The following is a 19,524-nucleotide window of genomic DNA, read 5'->3' on the forward strand; positions in this document are numbered from 1 at the left end:
TTTCGGTAAACACCCAGCAACCAAAATATAACCACCCAGCAACAAGCCCGAATCCTCGATAGCTCATGGGTTGAGAAGCTACACTTTGTGGGCACTACTTTTAGCGACTGAAAAGTTCCGAACGCTCAAATGTATGAACTATACATATCTGGAGCAGACAACACAAACACACCGCATTTAAACTACCAACAGGTATGAACAAATGAAATCCAATATAAAATCCATGAGTTCGGTTGTTTTCTGAATCGAAATCTACCTTGTACAAACCATCGGCGCGAGCAAGGTCTCGAGGCAAGTAACTCTCATACTTTGTGTAGAGACGAGAGTTGTTCCTCTTCCGGATTTCTACAAACTGGTCCACTTCGACAAAAAGACTGCAATATGTCGGTCAATGATCAACTAGATTTCATTTCATAACACAGAACACACGCAAGCAAATGCACACATCCTTGAATGTCAAGAAAATAAAGCGGTCCCATACATTGTCTTACCTCAGAAAACCGCACTTCATGAAGTGTTTGAAGTTCGAACACGGGGGCAAAAGTTCGTCTGCTACTCAATACGACGGAAGAAAATGTCCTTACCAATATCAAAACATAAAAAGAACACGCCTCAGCAGAACAACGGCATAATTATACACTTGATTTTGTTCCAAACCAAATAAACTGCTGTAAAGTGTTAGCAGAGTTGAATGATTTTCACGGAACTCTTCAACCGCGTATTAATCACTCGCTTGCGCAGGTAGACTGGCATGGTGATCAGGACTCGCTTAAAATGTCGCACAAAAACACCTTTTTTCTTTCAAAAACAGAAGAAAGGAGGAATAAATTGGTTACACACCTCGTCTCAATGAATATTTAAAATAATAGTCTCAGTTCACGGTCATGGAATAGCTTGCTGACGCTTGCATTTTTCATGATCCACTAACTTCGACCATTATTTTTAATATCCCCTGAGACCGTGACTCAGGATGTAACCTCTACGTATTGTCTAGACGTAAGAATATGACTTTCCGGGCATGCATGCGTGTGTGTGTGTTTGTGTGTGTGTGGTTATGTGTGTGTGTGTGTGCGTGTGCGTGCGTGCGTGCGTGCGTGCGTGCGTGTGTGTGTGTGTGTGTGTGTGCGTGCGTGGCTGCGTGCGTGTGTGCGTGCGTTCGTGCGTGCGTGCGGGCGTGCATGCGTCCGTTTTCTACGATTCGGACACCAAAGAAACGAACACAGAAAAAAAAAAAAACAACAACAACAACAACAACAACAACAACCAACCAACCAACCAACCAACCAACCAATGAAGCAAAGAACCACTCCCACACTGACACTCACGTCTGAGCATCTCCTTCAGTGTTGTAGACCACGTAAGACAGCCGCTCTGTCTCAGTCTCGTTACTCCCTCCGCACACATGGCAGTACTTGAGCAGGTAGATCTGAAGTTCCTCCAGCCCACGATCACTACGCCCTATCCACGTGTGAAAGTTGAGTGCACACTTGGGCCCCATAGGGTTCAAACACGCGCTGTAGAGAATCTTCGTGTCGTTGCCGTGCTTTCCGTCGGCCACCACGTATTTACCTGTTAGAAACAGAAAGAGGAAAGACCAATGTGGTTAGGATGGATCATCCTGAACTCAGGTCAAAATGAGTTCGGCTCATTCTCTCCCTGACAGGATGCCTTGAGTTTCCTTGTCTGGCAAGGAAACCGATTTTGTTTACATATTTAGAGCTTTTTGTAATGTATTATTGACATAAGCAGATTCGCGATCGTCGATAATGATTTTTCATGGTGTTTTGTAATTTTTAAATTACAAAGGAATTGATATGTTAGACAGTTTCAAGGGAGCTATTTTTCGCGGCTGTATTTACTGTGCAAACAACTCTAAATATGGCAAGTGTCACGTGATAATCAACCGTTTGGTTTCGGCGCTCACTGGAGCAGACGATTTTTTCTGTAACCAGTTGACAGTGATGAAACCATATATTACGGTCTCCTTCCGGCAGCAGTCCCAAAATTTCGACTTGTTTTGACCTTAGAACGATGTCTTTATCATAACTGTGAAGAACAGAACGGAGATCACTGTCGAAGTCGGCCAATCTGCAATCATTTTCGTCTCGCGAACACTGATCTCAAATTTATATCAGTGCTCGCGAAAAACATATGAGAGATAACTCTGTATTCTTTTTTTGATAGATTCGCGTAGGACTGTAGCGTCCGGTCAGAGAGACAACTGGCAATAGCCGTGGAGCGATGCTATATCAGAATGGGATATGTTGAAGAATGGTGAAGGGCTATGGGTAAATGCTCGTTGGTGCCGTATGCTGCAAGCACGCCAAAAAAAGAACGTGGGAAAGGAGAAATTTAAGAGAGAGAGAGAAAGAGAGAGAGAGAGAGAGAAAGCGAGAGAGAGAGAGAGAAAGAGAGAGAGAGAGAAAGCGAGAGAGAGGCAAAGAGAGAGAGAGAGAGAGAGAGAGAGAGAGAGAGAGAGAACGCGCGAGAAAGAAAAAGCAAGAGAGAGAGAGAGAGAGAACGAGAGAGAGAGAGAGAGATAGATGGAGAGAGATAGATAGATGGAGAGAGAGAGAAAGAGAGAGCAAAAAGAGAGAACACAATCGAGATAAACATAAAAGGTATGTAATGTGGTGCGGCGTTAAAGTCCCCGAACTCTTGTCGTCCAGTACCCTTTTTGCAAACGAAAGTGACTTTGGCCTTGGATATGAGATTTTTTTCTGCACAAATTGACAACAGCTGATAAAACGGACCCACACTGTAGGACAAAGCAATATATTGGGATCCTATTTAATTAAACCTTTACACATATTGGCGGAAATACACTTCCGATACTGTTTTCGGGGTTGCACAATACCCGATTTATTTAAATTGCATGTTTTCCCTTTAAAGGCATATTAACTCGATGAATATACACGCTAATTGCTTTACCAACAGCTGGAGACATGCTAAATTAAGTTCCCTGCAAAATATTGTGGTCTAGGACCCCTTCAATGTTGAGATATGTTCATTTTCATTTTCATCTGGAGCGTCCTATTTATAGATTTGCCAACAGAGGTAGCGTTGACTCCGCGTCTTTGTTGACATCCTCACTTTTTCAGAGGCTAGAACAAGCTGTAATGCATGTATATGGTCCGCGCATTGCGACATATCGTCATTACATGGTCTTATGGTGCGTTTGACATCGATTATGGGCAAACTACACTTTGTAAACACGGGAGCGCGTACATATGCCTTTAAGGAATCAATGTTTGGAACGTAAAACGTGAATGTAAAGGTCAGCGGTCATCTACGATGTACACTATGGTTAACAGAGAAAGAAAGGTGTATTTAATGCTTTATTTACGAGGAGAATACCGTTCCTAATAATACAATCATTTAATTTGACGCTGATTTTATGTTGATTTTTGTTTTCAAATCAAATGCAAAACATTTTGGGGAAAATTAAATCTTTCAAGAAGTTAATGTTGGAAAAGACCGCTGTTCTACAAACAAAAGAATAACCGTTGAATCTTTTTTTTTTCTTCTTGGTATGACTTTGCACACTATTAATTCTGAACCATTCTCTCCCATGCCCGCACTCACCACCCGACTCCCTATCCCCCCCCCCCCCACCCTTCCTTAAAATTACTCAATAGTTTCCCCCCTCCCTTCTCGTCTTCTATTGCAATACTTGGATCACACACATCTGTAGACTTGTCAACTTCCGTAAAAAAAAAAAACTTTAGAAAAAAAGGGAAATGAAAAGCAATAATTGTATGGTGGAAACGAGTGACGGTTCTGCCTTCTCGAATTACTTGAGAATCCAGGACGCGATTAAATGAATGACAATACTTTTTGTTTTCTGATCTTCTTCATGGTCTTCTTTTCACATTCAGGTAGTAGTAGTCTTCGTCGTCGTCGTCGTTGTCGTCGTCGTCGTCGTCGTCGTCGTCGTCATCGTCCCAGCAGTAGTATTACTAGTAGTGTCTTAAGTCGGTCTTCATAAATCAGTCTCATCCACAGCATAATCTCAGCAGCTCTGAACGCCATGGCATATGTATATATGTCCTAATGAAGATACAACACACTCCACACATTCAGGGTTTAGGCTAATCATTATGGGTAATGACCCATAATGATAAGCCTAACTCCCTTGCTCGTCCAATCAAAATGTTAACGACCCGATCAAGTTGTCAATTGGCTCGTTAACATTTTGATTGGACGAGCAAGCTGTGTGTGGACTGACCCATCGATTGTGAAGGCAGTCCACTGATTTTATGGTAATTCAGTCAAATGAAATGAGCTGCCCAGATTCTGGCCAATTCTCTGAAAATAGGCCTTTGGCCCTTGGTCAATGTTCTCAATTAACATCGTTATAGTGTCGAACGTTCCCTGACGACACACCTCTTGATAACGACCACCAGCCTATTACGACCATCCATCCCCCCCCCCCTCCAGGTTCTTACCTATATCATTCACCTTTTCATATAACGACCACCTGTCTATAAGGACAATCTTGTGTTGGTACCTCGGGTGGTCGTTGTGGACAGGCTCGACTGTAATACTGATGTATCACTGAGCACTTTGCTGTGTTCAGTGGCACCGTCATTGGTTTGAACTTTGCTGTTGGGGAAAAAAAAGTTCAGCAGCTGTTACTGCTTTGCCTGCGGACAAGCGATCATGCATGATCAGCAATGGTCCCATGTGGTCCTGTACGCCTGTGGTAAACTTCTCACATAGTGGCCTGCTCTATGCATGTTGTTAACTTATATGTTTTGATTTGTATAATTCTCCATAGAGGGAGTATGGTGCCTGTATGGCAAGTCAACTTCTCTGTACTAAGTGTCCCCGAGAGTGATTATCGCGGGTACGCCCAACATTAACAACAACAACAACAACAACAACTATAACTATAACAACAACAACAACAACTATAATAATAATAACAACGACAACAACAACAACAACAACAACTATAACAACAATAACAACAACAACAACTATAATAACAACAACAACAACAACAACAACAACGTCCAGGGCTTAAACAAAGCGCAGTTCTTACCGGGACCCGTGGACCTACCAAAGCGTTAATTCTCGCCCAAATCACCAACCATTCCACGAGAGTAGCTGTGGCTATGGTACGCCATGGAGGCCAATAGCCTAAAATGTGTTGCCGTGGCAGCTAGCCATTTCTTGTACGCGTAATTCACGTCGTTGGCCCGCTCTGGGATAGGTAGACACTGACCTGGCCAAGCCGACCTGCTGACTGTGATTTAGAACGGATATTGGCCTGCGATTTGGAGTTTTGGGATCGAAGAATTTTTTTTTTTTGGTAGGAGTGTTGATAGGTACTGACCACCCGCACACAAAGATTCTCTCTCTTTTCTCTCTTTTCTCTCTCTCTCTCTCTCTCTCTCTCTCTTTCTCTCTCTCTCTCTCTCTCTCTCTCTCTCTCTCTCTTGTTATCTCTCTCTTTCTTTCTTTCTCTCTCTTCCTCTCTTCCTCCTCGCGCCCCCTAATTGGCGTAGAGGCGCGTCCCCCGGGTGGTGGATGGGGGAGCCTTCTCTACTAACTTCTGGGAGAAGGTCGCATCACTCTCGATGCCGTGAAACTAATTAGTATCTTTTTCTTGTCCTTCTCTATTTCTGCCTCCCCAAAGCCCTTTTACTTTCCTTTTCTAACCCATAAAATTCTCCACCTTTTTCCCCCCAAAATATGGTGAATTCCGAGTTTGTCATGTGTGACCGGGGGATGAGTGGCTGACACCTTTATACTCAGGGCGTATCTTGATAGCTTCAAGTAGAAAAGAAGAAAGTGTTTTGGCTAGGTTACACACTGGTCACACTTATATATAACACACGTTCACCTGCTTAAAAGAGAAGAGGCACCATTGTGCCACGCCTGTGATAATAGTTTTACTGTAATGTTAAACTTGTGGGGTCCTGATTTGGCCTATATGGTCCGCTGGACCCAAAAAGCAACAGATATCATATCATCATTCCTTTCTTCCCCTCTCTCTCTCTCTTTCTCTCCCTTTCTCCCTCTCTCTTTCTCTCTCTCTCTTCCTCTCTTTCTCTCTCTCTCTCTTTCTCTCTCTTCCTCTTTCTCTTTTTCTCCCTCTCTCTTTCTCTCTCTTCCTCTCTATCCCTTCCTCCCTCCCCCACTACGTCTCTCTCTCTCCCCTCTCTCTCTCTCTTTCTCTCTCTCTCTTCCTCTCTCTCTCTTTCTCCCTCTCTCTTTCTCTCTCTTCCTCTCTCTCTCTTTCTCCCTCTCCGTCTCTCTCTCTCTCCCTCTCTCTTTCTCTCTCTCTTTCTCTCTCTTCCTATCTCTCTCTCTTTCTCTCTCTCTCTCACTCTCTCTCTCTCTCTCTTTCTCTCTCTTCCTCTTTCTCTCTTTCTCCCTCTCTCTTTCTCTCTCCCTCTCTCTCTTTCTCCCTCTCTCTCTCTTTCTCCCTTTCTCTCTCTCTCTCTTTCTTTCTCTCTCTTCCTCTCTCTCTTTCTCTCTCTCTCACTCTCTCTCTCTCACTCTCTCTTTCTCCCCCCCCTCTCTCTCTCTCTCTCTCTCTCTCTCTCTCCCCCTCTCTCTCTCTTTCTTCCATGCAGTATAATAGGCTACCTCATTCCGACAGTACATTGCGCTGATAAGCGTCCATCGCGATTGACACCCACTAATAATTATAGCCACGTTACTTTACCAGTACAGAAAATGCTCTCACGTTTATTGTAGCTCACTAGTACAGTCACGTATGAGCTTAGCGGGCAAATAATCCGCAATCATCTTCCAAAAGACACATCCACAATAGTTCAAAGGCACAGACCTTCTCGTGAAGACAGCTTGGAGCACAATCTCAAATCTCTTCACAATCTCTTGGGATAGAGTGGCGCAATGGCCTGGTGGATAACACGCCGGCTTCCCAAGCGAAAGGTTGTGGGTTCGAATCTCGGCCGCGATTGGTGGTACAAGGGTGGAGATTGTTCCGATCTCCCAGGTCAACTTTTGTGCAGACCTGCTATTGCTTTATCCCCCCTTCGTGTGTACATGCAAGCACATGCACAAGACCAAATTGCGCACGGGAAAAAAAATCCTGCAATCCATGTCAGAGTTCGGTGGGTTATAGAAACACGAAAATACCAAGCATCAATCCCCCCAAAAGCGGCGTATGGCTGCCTAAATGGCGGGGTAAAAACACTTAAAAATTGTGGGAGTTTCATCCCATAAACGAAGAAGACATGAGACAAACATACCAATGATCAACTGTCAGGGTACTCTCTATACAAAGTGAGGTTGTTGTTGTTGATGGGGTTTTTTTTTTTTTTTGGGGGGGGGGGGTAGCTTCTGTGTTTTTCGATGAATTACTTGTTCTGAAAACCGCTTTTGTCCGTTAAGAGATTTATTCATTGAAATTTTTTTTTTAAACTCTCTGCACAAGGACACTGTTATGCACGTACGGGGGGTTTGATTTTTGGTATGCGTCCAAGTGCCGAGTTGATGGATGATCTTGGTCAGATCTGAAAGGGGTCCCGCAGTGGGGCACTGCGGTTATGAAATTAAAGGCCCCTCCTGTTTTTGGAATTGCAGGAGCTTTCTAGTTTGCTGTTAGGTAGATTTTTGGTTCCTCTTTCCTGTCATGCTCTCTTTTTCTTCATGAATTCTTTTCTTTTTTCTGCCTTCTTGCTCATTCACCTGTATTTTTTCCAAAAATCTCTTCTCTTGCCGCTTGTCTCGCGATTCATGTATAGTTTAATCTGTTAGTGTTCTGATGTAAGTCCAGCAGTAGATAGGTTAAGCCTATTTTAACATACTGGAAACTGGTAATCTTCCAGAAGGTATTAATTTAGTTTTACTAAAGCCTGCTGGGACACAAGTAATGGGTTAGTGCATTTGTAAACAGGAATCGCTTGACAAGTGGCCCCCTTCATCCCCCCCTTCCTCGTCCTGATATGGCTCTGCGTAGTCGGCTGGACGTTAAGCAACAAATAAACAAACAAACAAACAAACAATCTGAAAGGGGTGTGTGGAATTGTTTACACGGGAAGGACTGTGCCCTTTAAGCTAATGAGATTCAAGACGATTAACGCCCACTAATAATTATGGACACGTCTAGCCTCGCACAAACCTCCCGCAGATAGTTACAGTCACGTAGGGGCTAAGCAGGCAAACACTCTCGCCATCTTCCAGGGACTTGTATCGACAATCGTTTAATTTCCTGATGGATGTATGGGGTAAACAGCACTACTATACTAACAGTCAATATAGCTTTGCTGCTGGAGTTTATAGGTTCTGGGCCCTGCCTGGTGGACGTAACAGGGCGCGAGAAAGCAATACTGGGCAGCCTCACTGGCTGGTCATTTGCTGATTTGAATTACTTCGAATTACTTCGGTTGATGTACTTCTTGGTTGAGGTACTTTTGGCTGAGATACTTCTTGGTTGAGGTATTTCTTAGTCGAGGTACTTCTTGGCTGAGGTACTTCTTGGCTGAGGTAATTCTTGGTTGAGGTACTTCTTGATTGAGGTACTTCTTGGTTGATGTACTTCTTAGTTGAGGTACTTCTTGGTTGAGGTACATCTTGGTTGAGGTACTTCTTGTCTGAGGTACTTCTTGGCTGAGGTACTTCTTGGTTGATGTATTTCTTGGTTGAGGTACTTCTTGATTGAGGTACTTCTTGGTTGATGTACTTCTTGGTTGAGGTACTTCTTGGTTGAGGTACTTCTTGGATTGGACAGTCTCGTTAAAGCATCAGTGTGCCTCTAATCGACGTTTTAATCGTATGAAAAATACACATCAACCAATACATTTAGCTATTAGCTATTCGATCGTTCAACCCATCTACCATTTCATCAAGCTACCCAGCCAGCCATCCATCCATTCATCCATTCATCAATTCATCCGCCTATCCACCCGTCCTTCCTTCTGTCCACCACCCATCAATCAATCAATCAATCACTCGCTCAATCAATCAATCAACCAATCGATCCACCAACCAACCAACCAACCAACCAACTAATCAATCAATCAATCAATCACTCGCTCAATCAATCAATCAACCAACCAACAAACCATCCAACCAACCAACCAACCAACAAATCACTCAATCAAGAGATAGATAAAGAAATACATAAAATAGAAAATGCCGTCAGCTTTTTCTCTGATGTATGTGTACCATTTGTAAACAGGAGAAGCTAGTGTTTTACAATCAGATTCACATCACCGTAAGAGAGTGAACGGTTCTTTTGCGAGGCAAACTACAGGGCCGGACCAAGTTCGTTTGAGGGGGGGGGGGGGTCCAACTGAAGGCAGGGGTCCAAAGTCCACATTTTTTTTTCTCTGAGAGGTACATTGGATGGCCAGGGGGGGGGGGGGGGGGGTTCCGGCACCCCAGGAACCCCCCCCCCCCCAGATCCGGCCCTGAACTATGAAGAATATTGATAAAGGTCTGAGTGGTTATAATGCTATTGTGTTATGCATCTTTGAATGCCGACGTAATTAACGTTCTTTTTGAAGAAGAAAAGGGAAAACTAAACATTATGCGGAAATTGTTGACAGTTTTACCTTGCGCATCTCATTGCTTTTTTTGTGGAATGTTCATTGAAAAGGAAGTCCAGATATAAACACCAGAACTTCAAATGGAAAATCTGTTTGTTTTGCGGAAAGATTTCAACGCATGAATCAAAGTTAAGAAAGTGCGAAAGGAAACGTAACTGAACATTGGCATCAAAGAAACCCGAAGAAGTACAAACAAAAACACAATAAAAGCAAGCGGGTATTCCCAAGTCACTGTTCGGTCTATTAAGACAAAACTGGGGGGGGGGGGGGGGGGGGGGCTCAGTAGGTGGAAGTTGGGAGAAAGATGGTAGAGGAGGCGGAATGGAAGAGCTATTTACGCTAAACGTGTTAAATGCAATACCAAAGTCCGGCCTTCGTCGAAGATTGCTTGACCAAAATTTCAATCGATTTGATCTGAAAATGAGGGCGTGACAGTGCCGCCTCAACTTTCACGAAAAGCCGGAACCACGTGTAGTTTGTTGTCGTAAATATATTCTCTATCGTAACACTTCCGTAGCAATAGGACAGCGTGAGACTATCTACAACCACCATTACCGAATGTTTGTAAATCTGTTTCGCAAAGTTTCATAGGTGCTAGTTTCCTCCCCTCCCCCTCCCCTCCCCTCCTCCCCCTAAAAAAGCTGCAAATTAACTTACCACTCTGCACAAAAACAACCAGATCATGTAGATGTTAGGTTTGTGTTCTGTACGAAGAACACTTATATCTCAGGTGTGAACAAATATGTGACTAGTGAGTTACGAGACCTTAAATTTCCGAAAACGTTTTAAAAACTAGTTAATCTTATTCCTTGTCGGTTTCTGATTCCAAAAAACATATAGATATGATATGTTTGGATTAAAAACACGCTCAGAAAGTTAAAACGAAGAGAGGTACAGTAAAGCGTGCTATGCAGCACAGCGCAACCGCTACCGCGCTAAACAGGCTCGTCACTTTCACTGCCTTTTGCACTACCGGCGGACTACGGTCATTGTGAAAAAATGCAGTGCGTTCAGTTTCATTCTGTGAGTTCCACAGCTTGACTAAATGTAGTAATTTCGCCTTACGCGACTTGTTTATTTATGTCTGTCGGACATGCCTTGTTTACTCAGTTGGTGTGAAAATGATTGGTGGGAACAACAATCCGTTTCTGAAAATACAATGCAAGCTCCATTGCCTCCCCCAACACCCCCCTCCCCCCTTCCACTCCTCCCCCTCCTACCTTCAACTCATTCCCTTTTTCTCTACCACATGTTGGCCCTGTCACACGACCGTTTTAAAGCCTGCGTATGCCGACGTATGGGACATTTGAATAAGTACGCTGGCGTACGTCGAATACGTTATGGGTACGTTTTGTATACGTTAAGAGGACGCTGAAGCACGCTGGCATACGTCGAAGAACGCTGAGCACGCAGCAAAATTTTGTGCATGCACAAAACTTTGCTGCGTGCTCAGCGTACTACGACGTATTGCCAGCGTGCTTCAGCGTCCTCTTAACGTATACAAAACGTACCCATAAAGTACCCATAACGTATTCGACGTACGCCAGCGTACTTATTCAAATGTCCCATACGTCGGCATACGCAGGCTTTAAAACGGTCGTGTGACAGGGCCAGCTTCTGAGCGATGAAGCAAAGCAAAGCTCCTAATATGTGACCCTCCACCACGAAATGAGTCGCATGTCACCTCGCGCGGTTCTGCGCTAGGCTTAATAAAAGTCCGGAGAGTGTATGGTAACAGTGTGAGGGTCACCTTAGTCACAGGCGTATAACTCAAACAGTTTCCGCTCTTTTCTAAAACGGTTTTCACCACTGGATAGAGCATAACAAACTCTTTAGGAAAATGTAAAAATATGAAAATCATGCAAAGGTGACATGCGACTCATTCCGTGGTGGAGGGTCACATATGGACAATAATATGCACATTTCTGTGCGTCCTGTCGTGCTCAGTGAGATGGTGTAAAACTGGTTTCGAAATTTCTACACAAGGATTGTCTAATCAACACATGACTGTGTGTGAACATTAAGAACCAAACCTGTTGCCTATTTCTCCGTTTCATCAGCTACTAATCGTTAGACCAAAACAGCAGGTATTTGAAGATAATCGTTGTTGATATCTGTAACCATCCTTCTTTTATTCAGATGGCGTGAAGCTCGTTTCACACACACAGCCACGCAGTGTTTGAATCCGGTTTTGGAAAATGAAACTCCGCCAAGGACGGTCCCAAGCCCGGCTGAAAAAGGAGGAGGGTTGGGCGTGGGGTTAGCACCCCCTCCCTGTAAAAAAGACTTCGCTACAGAAACGTCAGGCGGCCCATACCCTGACAGGAGTGACGGGCATTGAGTTGAGTGAGTTTGTAAAATGAAAATAAAATGAAACAAAAGGTTGTTTAAAGGTTGTTAAAGGCACACTCTTTCTCGTGAAAACAATTCAGTTCACCGTCTCGGGTCTGGTCCGGCATTTACATGGGAGAAAGCCATGCCTCCACTTGGTCGCGTGCCACAAAATCCAGCACTTTGACTGCTAGGTATGGTGATTTGGAATTTGTTAATGAATGAATTTCTTAAAAAGTCACTTGTGGCTTTCATAACTGTAATTCATTGTTTTCAAATCATTGTGTCTTTCAAAGGCATCTGTGGCACACAAAAACAGGAGAGTCGGGAATTGTGCGTGTGTGTTTGCTTGTTTTTCATCGCCTGTATAATCAGGGGTCTAAAAAGACAGGCTGTGTGCAACTGTATGTTCGTTTCTTCTTTGAGCATCACCACTATAAGCTTACAGCTTGTTGTTGATTCTAAACATGCTCATTATATATTGCATTTACATATTTCTTTGAGCATCACCACTATAAGCTTACAGCTTGTTGTTGATTCTAAACATGCTCATTATATATTGCATTTACATATTTCTTTGAGCATCACCACTATAAGCTTACAGCTTGTTGTTGATTCTAAACATGCTCATTATATATTGCATTTACATATTTCTTTGAGCATCACCACTATAAGCTTACAGCTTGTTGTTGATTCTAAACATGCTCATTATATATTGCATTTACATATTTCTAAATACCACACTGTTTAAACCAAGCTGCTCCCCCGAAAGCGGCGTGTGGCTGCATGAATGGCGGGGTAAAAACGGTCATACACGTAAAAACCCACTGGTACATGAGTTAACGTGGGAGTTTCAGCCCATGAACGAAGACAAAGAAAACCAAACTGCGTGCTACTTGATAGCTTATATAGCTGCACGCGTTCTTCGATCTTAAAGGCTGACATATAGTCCTATTTAATTAGTTTAATTACTTGCAGGGCTTTTCTCATCGTTGCGGGGATGTATGAATTAAGCTTCCTGCAAAGTTTTAGGTTTGAAGTCCTTACCAATTACGAGAAATAATTAATTCTTTATTGCATTGTTTAGCAACAGTTCTCCAGGACTTGGGCTATTTTTAGACAGTTGCAGTGACGTTTCGTAAACCAAAGATGGTGTCGGAGACAGTCAAAGCGCGCTAGCGTACACTGGCAAAAAAAGAAATAGAAGTAAACCCGTCTAAAGCTGTCAAGGCCACTAAATCTGCTGAGAAGAGAAAGTGGACTCCTTGCTTTATCACCACGCAGCACCAGCGCTGGGTCGCGCTGAAAGAAAGATTGTTTTCGTCAGAGGCCCATCACTTCAAATTGAGAACCAAGTACAAAGGGGATACTGAACTCGCCAATGTTTTGCTGGACACGTGAGTACGTAGGCCTATTAGAAAATTAGATGTACTTGTAACTTGTCAGCTGAAGCCTGTGGCTTTATTATTGCGAATAATTATGTGCTGTGAGAGATCGTATAATTTATTTCCGCCTGCGCAATTTCCGGAAAACATCCACTTTCACTTTGAGACTGTTCTGTTTACATTCGACACTATCAACACCACTTTGCAATACTGAAATAATTTTTTCTGTGTTCGAAAGCTACAGCCAATCGTTATTATATCCCCTTAGGTACAGTTTTATAACATTATTGGCACATGTAAACAATATGAATTAATTAATGAACGCTACGACAATGGCAGCCTTTAAAGCCCACACGTGTCTTCATGCTGTTCCAGCTACGTGCTACAAATGACCGTGACAACCCCAGCAAGCTACAGGAAATCTGGCAGCCTTTAAGCTCATTAAGTGCTGCACGACAGTGACTTGAACTGACCTCGCCCGTCAACACGGCGTCAGTTGCAGTCTGGATCAATTACTTGCGATCGCCGGAGTAGCCCCTTGTCAATTACCGCTTTCCCATAGGAGCTTGAACTGGTTTGGGTTTTGTGGTAGTCCTGTCAAAACTGTCTGTAACACCCACCCAGAGGACCACCAAAAAGCGGTCCTTTTAGACTGGTGGTCGTTATCGAAATGTGAATATAACTTTGGGGGGATCCTTGGGGGTTGTCGTGGTTGGCAGGTGGTCGTTATGAAGACTGAGGAGATCGCCACAACAGGTTTGACTGTATTTGTAGGGGCTGAGTTAGGGAGAAGGAGCGGGGGTGAAGGAAAGGGGGAGGTAGAGAGATGCGTGTGTGTGTGTGTGTGTTTGTATGTGTGTGTATGTGTGCGTGTGTGTGTGTGTGTGTGCGCGTTCGTCAGTGTGTGTGTCTGTGTGCGTGCGTGTCTGCGTACGTGCGTGCGAGCGTGTGTGTGTGAGTATATGTGTGAGTATATGTATGTGTGTGTGTGTGTGCGTGGGTATGTGTGTGCGTGGGGGTGTGTGCGTGTTTGTGTGAGTGTGTGTGTGTGTGTGTGTGTGTGTGTGTGTGTGTGTGTGTGTGTGTGTTTGTGTTAGAATCTCGGAGTCTCGGAGTGTCTGTCTGTGTGCTTTGGGGTCGGTCTATGTGTTATTATAGTGGTCTGTCGCTCTGTCTGCCTGTCCGTCCGCCCATCCTTTTGTCTGTCCGTCTGTGTTTAAAAACGCGCAGCAAGCACAGTATATATATACAATGCGTCTGTTGCCTCATTAGTACTACGCAGTTTTGGTTAGCGTTGCGTTCTGAGCTGTCCGAGTAATATATAGGGGACACTGGTCTAACATCAACCTCTATTCGTCCATCACTTTCCGGTTGACTTCTAGTTTTAATGACGTGTTCGGCGGCTGGGGGTGGGGTGGGGGTGATTGTATTGGCCCCATACCATCATCGATCAAGAGCACTTATCTATACCCATGCAACAACTTTAGTACTATTCCCTTTCCCCAAAAAAACTCTCTCTCTCTCTCTCTCTCTCTCTCTCTCTCTCTCTCTCTCTCTCTCTCTTTCTATATGTGTGTGTGTGTGTATGTGTGTGTGTGTGTATGTGTGTGTGTGTGTGTGTGTGTGTGTGTGTTTGGGGGGCGGGGGCGATAACGCTCCTAAAACACACCTAGAAAGTTATCACAATACTTTGCGTTACGGTCAAAGAAGCCATCTATTCTAATAATGAGATTGGACTGTGAATTTTCCCCAGCCAGAAAGAAAATACGCACGGCCGAAAAACAACCCTGCTCCCTTGACGTAAGGGGATATTATGCTATGATGATCTTGCGTTCGGATAAGCAAAAGGCCCGCCGGTCAATCCGATTAGGTGACCGAGACGCTTACATCACAAACTCATTTGTGCCGCGGTTAAGTGACCGTTTGTCGCCACGTTGTCAATTTGCTATGTCGTGCTCGCTTGAGTACATAAACGTATCTGTGTATCTATTTATCAGATAAATTGACCAGAGAGTTCGTGATCAATGTATTTGTCCATGCCGGCGGGCTTGAAAAAAAGTACATGATTGTATTTGTGTGTTTATTCGTCAGACAAAAAGCATTAGGACTCATATTCGTCAGACAAAAAGCATTAGGACTCAATTTCCCATGCCTTGCTGAATGTGGGCGCGCGTCGGACTCTCTGTCATCCCGGCCGAAATGCATTCGATAATGGGAACTTATGACCGTCATTATCCAAGTTTGTCTGTCTGTCGAAGATTTGTCACACAGTGAATGAAGACCAACCTTCCTGAAACGCTTCCAAAGTCAGTGCCACAGGTGGCAAGGGAAACCTTTCCAGACTTATTTAATCTAGAACATTTGTTTTTGTAATCTGATCAATTAGATGTTAAAGGTCTACTTCCTTTTGCTCTTTTACGGAATTTATTCACTCACTGTCACAGCTGGAAACGGGAATTGTCAATATTGACTAAGAATACAAAAATTTCTTTTTCGTTGAAAGGATAACATGTTTGGAGTTGATTCGCTTCTGCATCATTACCGAGTTTCAGGCACTCACTCACCAGACCTCTCTACAAACCTCAATGACAGTGGAACCTCTGTTGTAAGACCCTTTATTAGACGACTCCCTTTACTATGCAGCCTCCTTTTCTCAGACGATTTCTTCACAGTGTCGCTAAATCTTCCTCCATCTCAAGACGCCCTCTCATTTAAAGGTGGTCGTCTACATTTTTGCTTTTTTTCAATAATCTTATGGTTAGATTTCGATACAACATTATGTCAAATGATGAATGAACCATGGGGAAAAAAGTTATAGAAAAAAAAATATGTAAAAAAAGATTTTATTTTTGGGTAGCGTGACTCACGCTTCCAATATTTTGTTTTCTGTTTGCTGAGAACATGTGCTTTGCCTAAAAAAATACTGACCAATCAAATTCATGTCACTATGCTTATAGCCACGCCCAAACAAGTGCAGCAACAGTTGGACACTGGAGCGCTGTCCACGCTTTTTTTTTAAACGCACGAAATGCACGGTATTTGAGAGGAGTTTTGCGCTTGGCATTTTCCAAATAAGGATATCCTACTATGAGTACTACGCTGGAATACTACAAGGAATTTTCAAACGGCTACACTGGCTTCGTCTTTCCTAATCGAAAGGGGGTATATTGTTGATATTTTTAGATAATAGATTCTGCATTTTAATGGTCAAATGGCGATTTCGGTATAAAAATGTAGACAAGGACCTTTAATGGTCAAATGGCGATTTCGGTATAAAAATGTAGACAAGGACCTTTAAGACCTACTTTTCTCGGATTTTATGAGGTCTTACTACATATGTGCGACTGTAGTACTATTTTGGTCATGCTGAGAGATACTCTCTTTTGGATATGGACCTCTTTGCAAACCATTACTGATGTGTTAAAGCGTATACATGGGATACTGACATCCCTCCGCTTGGACACAAGCTACAAAAAAGAGACCAAAAAGCAATGTACTCACGTTAAAATGACGAACACGGAACGAATAACGGCGACGTTTCGACCTAAGACCTGAAGAAGACCCTTAGGTCGAAACGTCGCCGTTATTCGTTCCGTGTTCGTCATTTTAACGTGAGTACATTGCTTTTTGGTCTCTTTATTGTTCCCTCTCACATGCAGTCGCCATTGTTTAATACAAGCTACAAAGCCTACACAACCTGACTGCTTTTGCATGAGCAAAAAATTTTTTATTGATCATGTATTTATCTATTTATTGATTTATTTATTCATTTATTTGTTTGGGTTTTTGTTTTGTTTTGTATGCTGAATTAATTTTGCAAGTGCAGCAGTTTGAATGTTGGTGTATGTCCAAGTGGACGGACGCTCTCATCTTGAAAGTTACGGTGTGGGTACGTGTCATCGTCCCACATTCCTTGTATAAGTTTCCTGGCCATTTCGTTAAAGCATGTTGGCAGTTGTATAAGTATGTCCTTTTGTCATCATTAATAATAAAAATAAAAAAAATCGCGAAGACATATATATGTTCTCTCTATTAAAATGTATATAATTGCAAATACTTGTTCGCATTTTTTTTGGAAAAGTTGCCGCTTTTAACGAGAAAATGTGCACTAGTATTACACTTCAAATTGAATTCTTACGGCATATCTATTGGTTACAAGCGGCCCTACAAATGCAAGAGCTGCCTTTAACAAAAATATATAATTTGGGGAACTTGAATTCTACATTTCCAAAACTTCACAGTCTTTATCTCAACCATATGGAACACATAATGTTCATTCGCCTTTGCGCGCGCGTGTGTGCGTGCGTGCGTGCGTACGTGTCCGTACGTGCGTACGTGTGTGCGGGCGTGTGTGTGTTTGTCTGTCTCTCTGTCTGTCTTTTATCTAACTGTGTCTTTGCTTGCGTGTGTCTGTGCCTGTGATAGTCAGTCAAATCTTACCTTTTTGAGATCCGAGCGTGAAGTCTCTCCTCGGGTATTTCGTCTTTCCTGTCGAGAGGGCCTTCCAGCCGGTCGTCAAGACAAAGGGGGCTGTCTCCTGCGCAATCCTCCATTCCACATCTTTTTCCTCAAATGTCACGTTGAAGCATGAAGTCATTGCGGCCGACAACAAAAATATCACACAGTGATCAATTAAACGGAGCGATTCCATTGTAGGGCTCATTGAAACACTTTTTACGGAAAACCCGTCATATGCGGACGGAGCGCTTAATTCTGTTCAGAACTCTCAGTTTTCAATTGCGTAGCACAAATAACGATGTGCAGGTTGATGATGTTGTTGTTGTGTTGTTGTTGTTGTTGTTGTTGTTGTTGTTGTTGTTGCTGCTGCTGCTGCTGCTTCTCTTGCTGCCGCTGCTGCTGCTGCTGCTGCTGTTGCTGCTTATGCTCTTCTGGTGCTGCGGTTGTTCTTTTTCAGCCGTTGTTTTGACGTCAACTATTTTGTTGGGCGTCGTTTCTAGTCGTTTCCGTGTTTGGTATTGTTGTTACTGTAATTTGAATCCTGCGTGTTCCTTCCAGATAACTGCAGCTGTTTTTGATTGGAGTCAACGATCTCGAATTACACTACATCTCAAATCGACGAACACTGAACCGACAGGAAAGATGCAAGTCCTGCAAATGAAACTACAGGTGTTGTAGTGACTTGCAAGCGGTCAGAGCACTTTTATCTCGAAACCAAATCAGTTTTGTGACCTTCCACTTTAAGTATTTGATTAGTTTCTGATTAATCGGTGACGTCCAGAGCTGCACGTGCTCGTGAGACCTGCACGTGCTAGGCGTTATACCGCTCACGTCAAACTTTCCTGAAGAAAAAAGTATTCATAATTTGTATTCATAATAGTGTATTTCGAGTTATGGAGACAAAACAAGAAAATCATATACACACGCGCTCGCTCGCGCGCTCACACACACACACACACACACACACACACACACACACACACACACATACAAACAAACACACACATACAAACAAACACACACACACACATACAAACAAACACACAGACACACACACACACACACACACACACACACATGCACACTCACATACAAACAAACACACACACACATACAAACAAACACACACACACACACACACACAAACAAACACACACACACACATATATATATATACAAACAAACACACACACACACACACACACACACACAACCACACACATACACTTTACACTAGGCACAGTCTCTCTCGTGTAAATGATTCCGATCAAACTCTCAAAGCTGCCCAGGCTTTTACAGGGGATGAAACCATCCCCCATTTGGTAACACCATCAAATCAACATCCTGACTGCTCAGAGCTGGATTTTTTTGGAAAGAATTATTTAAAACCATCGGTGAACTAGAGACGGACTGGGCCTTTAATCTGTGACAACAACCGTTACGCTGCACGTGCTAGAATATACAAGCCAACGGAAACAATTTCTGGCAACAAAAATTAAAGGTAGCTGCCTTCCCGTGTCAATAATCTAGTGAGTCTCCACTCATCTGCGAAGGCTTTTGCATGGGATGAAAGCATCTTTCCACTTGAACGCACACCAACATTCAACATGCTTGGCACTTTTCTGTGGACAGTGGGAATTTGTTGGGCCGATTCCATTTTCTTGCTGACATCTTTATCAATTTGTAAAATCATCTACGTTCTGTTTGTGATGGGGTCTGGCAGCTTTTGTCTCTCTGTATGTTTATGGAATCCTTTGAGAATGCATAACAGTTTTTATAGGGCTTAGAAATAAGCTCTAAAATTCTCAATCCTGTATGAT

General features: G+C 43.2%; 1 protein-coding gene across 1 annotated transcript in view; it reads right to left on the bottom strand.

Annotated features, from left to right (window-relative positions):
- The window catches only part of LOC138953072 (leukocyte tyrosine kinase receptor-like), a gene marked incomplete in the record, with an annotated part of 202,524 nt that overhangs the window by 163,425 nt on the left and 19,575 nt on the right, over window positions 1-19,524 (bottom strand). The window contains 2 exon segments of the mRNA XM_070324846.1: window positions 1,326-1,569; window positions 17,687-18,546. Coding sequence (XP_070180947.1) covers window positions 1,326-1,569; window positions 17,687-17,909 — 467 coding nt within the window.

Source organism: Littorina saxatilis, linkage group LG17 (genome assembly GCF_037325665.1).
Source record: "Littorina saxatilis isolate snail1 linkage group LG17, US_GU_Lsax_2.0, whole genome shotgun sequence".
Taxonomy (NCBI): domain Eukaryota; kingdom Metazoa; phylum Mollusca; class Gastropoda; order Littorinimorpha; family Littorinidae; genus Littorina; species Littorina saxatilis.